The 12,324-nt window shown below is 28.5% G+C and overlaps 1 protein-coding gene across 1 annotated transcript; it reads right to left on the minus strand.

Annotated features, from left to right (window-relative positions):
- Positions 1 to 9,052: 9,052 nt before the first annotated feature.
- LOC126683178 (two-pore potassium channel 3-like) lies at positions 9,053 to 12,324 on the minus strand. Its single transcript, XM_050379018.2, has 2 exons — positions 10,844 to 12,324; positions 9,053 to 9,632 (listed from the first exon to the last, which is right to left on the minus strand). The coding sequence occupies exons 1-2, from the start codon at positions 11,962 to 11,964 to the stop codon at positions 9,485 to 9,487; spliced, it is 1,269 nt and encodes a 422-aa protein (XP_050234975.1). The 5' UTR covers positions 11,965 to 12,324; the 3' UTR covers positions 9,053 to 9,484.

The raw sequence follows: 12,324 nt of genomic DNA on the forward strand, positions 1-12,324 counted from the left end.
TATTCATCATATCAAAATTAAACCATTAACTATAAGTTAAATTTCAAAATAAATTTAAAATGAGAGTTGGATACATTTATTACAAATTAGAAAGTTAACGGATCAAATTGTAATAATTCTTTTTAGGATATATTTATTATTTTGGTTGAAAAATGGATATTTTTTTGCATTTAATTCTATGTTTTTAGTATATTGGTGATAAAAACGGTTAAAAACACATGTTTGATATTATTTTTTTGATAAATACATGTTTGATATTTTTTTCTTAAAATGAAAACATAAAGATAAAAAACGGTTCAAATACTTAGTAGATCTTAAAACAATTCTGACAATTTTGATGTATTTTTTCCTTATACTTATAATCATGCTTGGAAAATTAACAATGGTTGGCTATTAATTTAGATGGGAGTTGCTTAAGATAGAGAAGACTTTCATTATAAGTATTGGAATTAAAAAAACATATATAAAATTAAAGAGAAAAGTATGAGATTATTGACTTTAATTAGTTGTGTCCATTATATGTGACAAAGTAATTTTAATTAGTCTTGTGTAATTGTTATTGCTCGTCTCTATCAATATTTAAGAAGAGGGGCAGGTATTTTATTAGGTGAGCATAAATAGTGAAAAGATAAACAAATAAAAATAAAAATAAAAAGAATATTTTGGATGTAGACTCCATTGAAGGTCACTTGAGAACCCTAATTTAAGGCAGAAAGGATCATCTACACCTTCTCTTTAAATTTACATTTTAATTGATGTGAAACTAATTATCTATAATATTACATATTTCTAAGTCACATTCGACTGTACTTTAATAAAATAATAGTTTCATAAATGTAAGGGAAAAAGTTCAATTCTACTCATATTTATACCATATTTATCTTAAATTTACCATCAAAATTTTGAAAATGGCTCTATTATACTTTAATTTTCTCTCTAAATGTGTTAACATTGGGTTTCACATCGAGGCATAATTGATATGTTTTTAAAAAATTGTAGGTATATTTAAGATAATTATGTCAAGAGGGGTTTGTTATTTTCATAGCAAAACATGAGGGTGTTCTTTACATTAAACTTTATACCATAAACCTTAAACTATAAATTCTAAATTTTAAATTCCCAACCCTAAACTTTAAATTATAATCCCTAAATCACAGACCATATATAAATCCTAAACTATAGTCGTAATTTATAAATCCTAAACTCCAAATCATCGATTTTAAACTATAAATCCTAAATTCCATCCGAATTCTAAATCAGAAACTTTAAACTTTTAAGTCTAAATACTAACTAATAAATTCTAAATTTTTTTTTTCAAAAATAAGATTCATTGATGAAGAGTAAATTACATTGGAAAGTCATATAACAAAGTTAATATATGATCTTTCAATTTTAATCTAAAATACTAACAAACAACCCAAGATACAAGAAAAAATAAATCGAAATGAGACAAATCTAGACATCGATTCCGCATGAAAGAACCGAACGAGAATTTGAGAGCAAAGTTCCGTTGGAGCGGGTTTTCGATTTGTCCTTCCGATTTGACCGACAATCCGCTTAATCCGTTGAAACTTAGTATTTCCGATCCTCATCTTCAATGAAATTCTAAAAAGTTAAAATAATACCCATCCAAAAAATTTAGATCTACAAGAATTTGACTACGAAGGTTGAACAATCATTAGAGATTCTTGAGAGATCTAAGAAAACACACCATAAAAATATAAAAACATAATTTTTTAAGCAAAAAAATACTAAAATCCATACCGAAAAAACTATCAAACGGATAATTTATTGAAATAAAGTCTAAATTTATAAAATACTAAATTTTTATGGACGGAAAGGAGGCGATTTCCGATTGAGATCGAAAAATTACCTCCTCCTACCCTTTAAGAGATGAAGTAGAGAGGAAGTTGTCTAGAGAGAAGGGAGAAGAATTTTCATCCAATATATAAATATATAATACTTTATTCTCAATGTAAATTCTAAATCCTAAACCATAATTTTAAACCTTGAACTCCCAACTTTAATCTTATACCCTAAATTCTAAATCTTAAAACATAACCTATGAATAATAATAAAAAAAATATAGTCAATTTAATAGAATAAATTACACTTAGAATCAAAATATAAAAATAAAATGGATGAATCTGCAAGTATAACAATGCCAAAAATTAATTGGCAAAGATTTATAGGTATACAGATGCTAATTAAGTATTATCGACTGTAAAATTCAGAATTGTATTTATATGAAAAACCGATCTTAATCCAGTAAATCACCAATCTCGATTTGTATAGAAAATACGAATGTTGAATTAAAATAATGAACTACTAAGAATTGTAAAACAAATACTGAAATAAACTGAATTTAAACTTATGAGAGAAAAAGTAAGGGATTAACAACTATATGTGTGTTATTCGATTTATGGAATATGGTTATTTTCACTTAATTGCAGTTTAAGCTATTCTAAATTACGCTCTATTGAGTCGTTAATTAGAAAAAAATAACCTAATTCAATTCATCACTAAACATATAACCTATTCTCGCAAAATTATTATCTAATTAATCAACCAAATAAAATTAGTTAAGTAAATCCCAAGAACATGTAATATTAATTAACTCATTCTCATGTAATTAATTCATAGATTGTTAATTATTATAGGTTACTTTTTTTTTTCAAGTTAGTATTCATATATGAAGACATAAATACAAATAATGAAAGCTATATCACAAAAAACACAATACGATCTTTCAAGTTTAAACTATTAAATACTAAGCCACCATCTAAAATAAGCAATAAAAATCCCTCAAAAAAAATAAGCAATAAAAATAAATCAAAAATAAGAAAATCTATGACATGGATCCTGTAAATTTAACACAACGAAAAACTACGTTTCCGTTGAGCGGGATATTTAGATAATTATTCTTCCAATTTGACAAGCAATCTGTTCTATCCAATGCAGTTTAGTATTTTTGGTTGTCATCAACAATAAAATTCTAAAAAAATAGATCTACAAACCTTCCAATTTTTAAATCTATAAGAATGGATTTAAAGATCAAACATAATTAAAACAATTTGAGCGATGTAAAATATCGGATCAAAGAGGTGCGAAAAGAACTTAAAAAATGTATTCAAGCTAATAAAAATCCAAACAAAAAAAAAACACCTTAAAAAGACTTATCCAAACAAAAAAAGTAGATTTACAACTAATAGACTTATTGAAACAAGCAAAATAAATTATTAAACCTATTGATTTGTATAATTCGATCTGAAATATTAATAGTTTTTTTAAATTTTTTTATATAGCTATAAAAAGTTTCAACGTTAAAGTCTAATTGAAATTGAGTTTCCATTGAATATACATTCCTAACATAAACTCAAAGACAACTATTTTATGTATTTATCCTTATAACTAGTGAACTTAATAATCATAGCAAGAATGTAACTATACAATTTGTATTTATATGTTTGCACATAAAAACCTGTTAAACTAAATTTAATATCATTATGATCATATTCGACTTGTTTAAGTAAATGGATATAAACTCGAATTCGAACTCTATTCGTTTAGAATACGAATAAACACAACCCGAACTTTTATCGAGTTGAATGTCGAACTAATCATAACCAACTTTGTTTATTTAACCCTATATACCTTATGGATAGCTCAATTTATATATATAAAAAAGTAAAATTCTTTGTTAAAAATAAAGGGTAAGATCACTAATTCGATTCCTCATCTCCATAGAGAACTTACATAATATTTTAATATTATTTTTATTTAAAGTTTATCATTTAAACCATTAACCTAAAAAGTAAATCAGTCGTAATATTTAATAAAGGTATGATAAGAAAAATAAAATAAAATTATGAAAAGTTAGAGAATTAGTTTTGTGTCTTAAACCGTGTGAAAAGAGAAAAGTGGACAATTGTTTTGGAATGAAGGAGCAACTCTTATTGAAGTGGGAGACTCTAAAAATGAATTATTTGAACTAATTTTTTGGGATTTAGTTCAAATGTTATCCGTTTTATTTTTATTTTGAGTTTTAACTTTATTTTTTCTATTTTTAGCTGAAAAATAAATGGATTAAAATCTCCCAATGTTTCATCATGATCTATATTTTCATTTTTATTTTTTTATTTTTAAAAGTAAAAATATATGTCAATTTAAGTTAATTTATGCTATTTTAATTTATACTATTCTCTGTGAAAGAAATAATATAAATTAATCAAACATCACCTTTCATATTATATTAAACATGGCATGGGGTAATAAAATAAAAGGATGGACATTAAGTATAAAAAAGTTAGTTAGATTATTACTAATTAACATCTTTGTTTGGGGCTTAAATGTCAAGTGACATAATAAATAGATCTACTATCTCCATCAAATTTATTAGAACAAAAAGTAAAGAGATCAATTACTTAAACAAGAAAAATTCTAAAATAATTTGATTTTTAAAGAATTTGATAAAAATGTGAATATTATTATTTGTAATATTGACTACTGACCCAATGATGACAATTTTTACTTATTGATGCTGGTAGGTTATCAAAAAAAATAATGAAAAGGTGATGTTGAGTGAAGTGGGGTCTCAAATTAACAAGTTGATTTCATTCTCCTATTATTCATTTTCATAATGTCATCACATGCTAATGTTTATTTGATTTCAATTTTATAATACAAAAATAAATTCTCAAATAAAGATAAAATTTACATGGGAACTAATAGCTGTTCATCACTAATAATATGAGAAAGAAACACAAGAAAACAATTTATTTTGATAAATAAATGAGAATCATTTAATAGATAGTTATGGTAGCAAACCAATGTAATTAGGCATTTAAATATGATATTGTAAAAGAAATTAACTTTAATTAAATTTTTAGATTCTAATTCATTTTGGTTGTTGAATAATGAAAGCTATGGTTAACTTTCCTTTAGGGTCCAATGTCAATTACACAAATTTCTTGAATGAAAATGTCAATTCACATTGAGGTTTACTAAAGGGAAAATAAAAAGGTAGAAAGACATCAATTAATGTTGCTAACCTTGCTTGGAAAATGAGAAAATAGACAATCTTAAGTTAAAACAAAATGAGTCTAAAAAAAGTTGAACTTATATTAAATTTTTTAAAGGCTAAACCAATTAAAAATCAAACTTTTACATTTGAGATCAGTTATGTCCAAACATTTTAAAATCGTCTAAATTAGTCCATTTTGAGTGTTAATGTGTCGGTTATAGTCAATTTTTAAAAATTAGAGGTTTGGATCAGTGACTCAGAATGAGCTAATTTTTAAAAAATTGGCTAAATAACTGACATAGAAAGACTGAAAATGGCTAATTTAGAAGATTTCAAAAGGTTTGGGATATAATTAACCTCAAACGCAAATGTTTAATATTTTTAAGTGATTAAGATATTTTTTTTAAAAGAATTTAACCACATTGATTTTTGATATACAGTCGAATCAATTGAACCATACGGTCCGACCGGTTCTTAAAACAGTCAAAATTTTAGCAGATGATAATCGATTGAAGAATATTCACAACATGGCTTATCTTTTACTAATATATTTCATTGTGTATTAGTAATCTTAACACATCGTTTTCTAGAATGAAGCCAAAACATATTCAATACTATTATCTTCTCCATGAAAAAGATAATTAAATTTGATATATTTCAGCTTTTTTAGTAATCAAATTGAAAGTCAAAATGACATACAGTATTCACAATCCACTCCACTTAAGGATATATTCCAAAATTCGTCAATGATTTTAATTTTATGACATGTTTTGCATCCTATGAGATCCAATAATTGTATCAAAAATTTAATCATAAAAATACAACTAACTCCTTTTAATATGTATTTTATGCATAGAGTGTGAAAGGTTTTCAAAGTTTAGATTCTTTCTCATGACCAAAATTCTTTTTTGAGTTTTGACTCATTCTAACTCTTAAAAGTATATCATTCTACATTTTATATCCATATTCAACCACCAATCTTCTAAATTTATTCAAAAAGTTAAAATTTGAATCTACATGTAACCAATATGAATTTTATCACCTTTATGATAAAGTTTAATGCTGTAAAAGATCAATTTTTTTTAACTTTTTTAAAAAATTATTCAATCTTTTTTAAAAATTATAAATCTCTATCTAATTTTTAAAAATTAATTTAATTATATTTACATGACAATTATATATGTAATATTTTATTTTTTTTTAAGCCGGCGCGTGATTCAGATAAATTGTAATCTTATATTTAGGTGAATTTGACGTTGCTATATAAAAAAATCAATTAATTTAAAACTAATTGAATATTTTTTTAGCGAATTGGTAAAATTGTAATAGATTTATATTTATTAAAATATTTAAATAGTTTTTTAAACTGTAAAAAAAGATTAACTTTGTGACACCATTACGTATTATGTAGCTCACATTCCACTAGAACTCCTAGCATATAAAAAAAGTTCATTTAAGATTTCTAATAATGTGTCAAACATTTTATTTCTATTTAGTAAAGAAGAAAACATACTAGTAAAAGAAAATATTTCCCATCTCTTTTGAATTTATTTATTATTCCTTTTCAAGTTCTTCCTTTTACCATTTTTATTTCTAATAGGAAGCAAATAATTGCTTTGTTGAATGTTGGATGCAGTCATATATCAACTGTCACAAGTTGCAATAGAGAAGTTGACTTGCCATGCACAAAAAAATTAATTAAAAAAATTTACAATTATTTTTTTCATTTATAGTCCCTTTCTCCTTTTTGGTAAACGCTATATATATTCTAAAAATTATTCATTATCTTATATTTTTGAGCTATTATCTCACCTAGTCAAGTTCAATGAAAAAGACTGTCTGCTTCACTTGAATTCAAAGTTTCTTCAAAGACATGGGGTGATGATCATTCCGAAGGTTAAAATGAACGAACCGGTTCAATCAATATATTTCGGTTATATTTAATTAAAAATTTGGTCAATTTAATTAGTTCAGTTAATTCAGTTTGGTCAATGTATTTGTTTTGCTCGTTTATTGTTAAAAAAAAAAAAATTCGGTTAACTATTGACTATTATTAATATTATTTACTTTAAATTTATAATCTTTATATTTTAATCAATTTAATCAAATTGACAGATTAATTCGGTTGATCCAATTTTTTATTCTAAATTTTAGTCAATTCAGTTAAACCAATTTTGGTTAAAGTTGATAATTCGGTTGGCAAAGAAATAAAATTACTCGGTTAATTTAAATTTGGTTAAATCGGTTTATTTTTAATCGAACACACTATTTGCTCATTTCTAAAAATGATAAAATATGCATTAGCAAATTAATATTGTCCCTTTTTTTTCGAAAATGAACTCATTTCATTGATTAAGATAAACCGACTCCTCGAATGTCGCCTATCAACCCCTTCATTTCCCCCAATTAGGGTTCATGTAAATGAAATCCACCCCACAATGAAAGGAGCTTCTTTCTAGTAGACACTTACTTTAAAATAAAAGTTTGAATTGAATGATATTAATTTTATTCTCTAAGTGGAATTGTTAGAAAATAAGAATGACTATAATAGTGCAAAAGAGTAATAGATTCAAAAGAGATTGCTTTGATCTTAGCTTTTGAATAAGTAATTTTATGGAATTTATCAAAATTTAAATTTATAGTAGTACTACTAGACTTTGTCTTGGGATACTTTTCATCAAAAGCTACTCATAATGCTTTATAAAATCACTAAAAAGAGTGAGTTTATTAGGGAGTGCATGCACATTTCTAAAAGCTAAATTGAGAAAGGATTTAGACTTGGACTAACCTTTGTTTTGTTGAAGTTTACTATAAAGTTTCTTTAGTTTGTATATAAATTTCTTTAATTTTTTCTTTAATATAAATATGACTAACTCTATAAAATCTCAAAAGCCAATTAGTAACTAGATTTTTAAATAAATCAAACACGACTATATTCATTTACGAATGAAATTTATAAAATTTTACGGAATTAATATAGATCAAACACACTATAATTGTCTTTACCAAATTCATTTAGATGGGATTATGCTTCTAAGTTTCATTTAATTAATGGGTTATTTACTAAAAGAAAACTTGATTCCATAAAAATTTACAATTTAATCATATCTCCTGTATTTTTTTTAGTTTTTGCAATATCATGCATGACCTTTTAATTTTTTTGTAATTTCACGTAACATGGTTGTACGAAGTTGATGTCGATTATATGAAGTTATAAAAAAATTAAAATGTCATGCATGATATTTTATGGAAAAAAATGTTATTAAATTAAAAATTTTGTTGAAGGCCGTTATAAATGATCATTTGTTAAACCATAACTTGTTAATTTTCATTTAAGATCAATCAAAGATACTACCTTCTCTTTTAAAGATGTCAGATAATCAGAAAAATATATTGAAGAGGAAGTGATCCAATTTTGGAAATAAAAAATTGATGTTAAGTTTTGTATAAATAAACCTAAAAAAGCAAATTAAATTGAGAAAATCAACCAAACTAATTAGTTTAGTTCTATTTGATTGTAAAAAAATACACATCCTTTTAAATTAGATATCTCCCAGTCATTTGTTTTGCCAGACCTTACATAGGACAATGACATTCAAAGGATGTAGTAGAAGAGATAAAATTTTGATGATTCAAAACTTTTTATCCTTATTTGTGATTGTGAAAGGGAAGAGATATAAATTTTCCTATGTGATTTGAATAAATCTTACAAAAACTTTTAAATTTTTTCACAAATTAATATTTCAAAATTAATTTATTAACTATTTTTTTTATCAAAAGTAGAATTATTCTAGGCCAGATGTCAGCGGAAATTAGCGGAGATTAGTTAGTACCAATTTTTAATTCATTTAAATCGGCCAAACACGGACTGCGGAGAGTCGGGGTCGAACTCCCGACCTCACACACATAGAGCCTTACCAACTAAACTAAGTACTCAACTGCAACTATTTTATTTTAAACTTGTGTAATTAATTGTATCTTTAATTGCTTGAATATAGTGGGCACACTGAAACTGGACTCGCCATGACATGCTAAAATTTATGATTTTTTTTGCAATCACCCATAAATTTTATACTTGCTAGGATTTTTACTGATGCATGAATATAGAATTTCATAGTACTGAGCCATATCTCACGGCTTCTGCAAAAGAACAAATCCAATTTCTATACCTTCGTGCTAAAGATAAAGTTTACCATCATTCCATTTAAGCCACTTTCTTCAGTGACCCGTCTCGTATCTCCGTCGCTAAAACATTTCAATAGCCTATGAAGATGCCATTGCTGGTATACTCTGGATGGAAACAGAGCGGAGTTAAGACAGCTGCTCAGACCGAAAACTAACATTTTCTATGCAACAGGACCTGGCACCAGCTCCTAATTCACCATCCTGTTGCATTTTCCGGTGCTTAGTAATACCATTCCGTGGAAGAGTTGTTCGAAGGTGATTGTGATTGTGTATGTATCAATCGTGAGCTTCCATCAGATCGGCGAGAGTTATCTTCCCACAGTTGCCAGTGTCTATCCTATCAAAGGTCTGACATATCTGAAGTACATCTTTCTCTGAAACTTTTCCCATCTCCTTGAGCTTGTATATCACATATTCCGATTTACTGGATAAACCGAGATATATGAAAAAATGAGAATGAAATAATGCAATGATGCTGACACAGAAAAAAAGATAATAAAAAACACTAATAAACAGAATACTGATAACCAGCATTAGATAATTAAGCCAATGTTTGAGAGTATTGCGAAGAGAATTCAGTCTGAATTAGCTACTAGCAGCAAACACATTTATGAAGGAATTGTGGTTCACCTCGATGTGGTTAAACAAAATATCAACCGTAGAGGCAGAGAAGCAACAAATATTTCCGCCTTATGTCATATCAGCTATATAAAATAATAAATTTAAAAGCCATTTCTCTATGTCTACTAATCCTATAAGTTAAGCAGAAAATCATCAATTATATGTTCCAAGCTCTCCTAGTGCTCGAGATCTCTAGAAGTTCCCAGGATTTGTGACAAACAGAAGAAAAAGATGAAGTTTTTGTCTAAAATCGACTCATTTTGAAACGTCCAATTTCTTTTAATGTTGATGCTCTTACTTCACTGAGGCTTGCAAGAATAAAGAGACTCAATTTGCGACAACTCCAAGGCTAAAAGATATACAAAGCAAGAATCCATTTGATACACTCCTATACCATCATTTAATTTCTTGGGAGATTTCATTCTAAGAAAAGTTAAACGATTATGTAGTTCATTAGAATAGCGTACCCCATAACAGCCATAATTCTACAAACATGCACTTCAAGCACCTTTGAGGAATATAAATTGATAAGCAACCAAGAAACGTAACACGTACAAATGCACTTACAGTCTGATAAGCACTATAATACTGCAAGCAGACGTAGCTTAGCAACCGCAACATATTATTCGTTACTACCAAGTGAATACTTTCAAAATCAAATGTAGCATGCTACAGTTTCATAATCCTGAAACATCATCTCATTCTATATCCTAACTTTTATAGGTCAAATAACAGAAGACCTATATGAGCTGCTTTCACAATCCTGTAATTGAATAAAGAAGCCTGCATATACTATTTTTTTCTCAAAGACGAACAAAACTAAAGTTTCACTTTATAGACTCGATACATAGTGATACATGGCCTAAGCATTAAGCAGACACACCACATATACAATACTAAACACTTTAGACAATTATAGGGTAATAGAAAATCGGTATGCATCTAAAGGAGGCAAACATTCTGAAACATGCTTACAGGATGGAAATGCATAAGAACATTTTAAACGAACCATACCTTACGAAACCATTTTGATCAATATCTGCAGCAAGAAACTCAGCAACAGTCATGTTGTGTCCAAGCACCCATTTCGCCATTTTCCTATGCCGCTTATCCACTCTTGCTTCAGCCAAATACAAAAATGCTCGAGCTACCGCCAGCGTCGACACAAGCAACCAAATGGAGGCAAAAATACGGCCCGGCATTGACCTAAACGCTCTATCGCCATAACCAACAGTCGTAACCGACATGACGGATAGATAAAAAGAATCCACCCATCCAAGACTCTCAACAAAATGCATAACACCAACACCGATCCCAATGCACAAAACCACAACACCTAATGCTAAAGCCACCTTCATCCTAATCCTCATCCTCCCTTTCTTAACATCAAAAATAACAGAACCAGCAGCCTCCTTATCACCACCTCGCTTAACATTCCTCAACAAATAATTCTCTTGCAAATCAAGCACATAACTAACCATCCCGGACAGCAAAATATCAACGAAACCGAACCCGACCAACACGAACAAAATCGAAAACAACTTAGTAGCCGTACTCGTCGGGGTTATATCCCCATAACCAATAGTACACATAGTAACAATACAAAAATACAATGCATCAACAACAGGATGAGTTTCATTTCCAACAAAATTCTCCCTATTAAACCAAAAAATAACCACACCAAAAGACAAATACAACACAAGCAAAACAAAAGCTTGCCCAACTATAGACTGACTACCAAACTGAGGCTTAGGAATATGAGAAACATTACAGTCATTAATCACAGCCATAGCCGGCGCCGTTTTGGACCGGTGCAAATTGGTCTTGGTCCATGAGTAATTCGGGTCAGTTAACCAGGACTGGTTCTGCTGCTGCTGATCAGAACATGAACACGAGGGCTTAGGTGAATTACGGGACAGTGTTAAAGCCTCAACAAATGCGTTATTGGTGGGGTCATGGTGGTGAGAAGAAGGTGACGGGCCGAATATGAGCCGCTCTTTAAGCTCAGAGGGAGTGATGGAAATGGGGACGGAAACTTCGTCGTCTTCCGGTAAAGGGCATAATAGAGGCGGCAGTTGCGGCGGTGGTTTCTTCCTCGGACTAAGAAAAGATGGTAGTAACGGCTCATTATCCATCTGGGCACTCAAAAAAACAATCTGGGTACTCAAAAAAACAATATGGGTACTCAAAAAAAGTTAAAAGGGGTGATTTTTGCTGGTTTTTGGATGAATTTGAATGAAATTTGAGGATTCAAAATTATGGGGATTTGATGGGGAATTTAGATTTTAAAAAAGGAGTTTGATTCGGTCGTTATGATGAGAAAATCGTAACGGAGTTGTGAGATTTGAAGGGTGTAAAAAAATAAGGAGCGAAAATTGAGGGGTTATTTGTTTTAAACTCAAACGCTTAAATTATTGTGTCAGCTTTATGACAGGAAGAGAAGCATAGATAGGCTTATTGTTGTTATTGAGGTGAGGATTGTCATGTGCGTAACC

This window comes from Mercurialis annua, linkage group LG5 (genome assembly GCF_937616625.2).
Source record: "Mercurialis annua linkage group LG5, ddMerAnnu1.2, whole genome shotgun sequence".
In the NCBI taxonomy this organism is placed as follows: domain Eukaryota; kingdom Viridiplantae; phylum Streptophyta; class Magnoliopsida; order Malpighiales; family Euphorbiaceae; genus Mercurialis; species Mercurialis annua.

Excerpts from the sequence above, each read along its gene's own strand:
- LOC126683178 (XM_050379018.2), bottom strand. The coding sequence starts at position 11,964 with ATGGATAATGAGCCGTTACTACCATCTTTTCTTAGTCCGAGGAAGAAA. Across the intron at positions 9,633-10,843 it reads GATCAAAATGGTTTCGTAAG|TAAATCGGAATATGTGATAT; the intron begins GTATGGTTCGTT and ends CGGTTTATCCAG.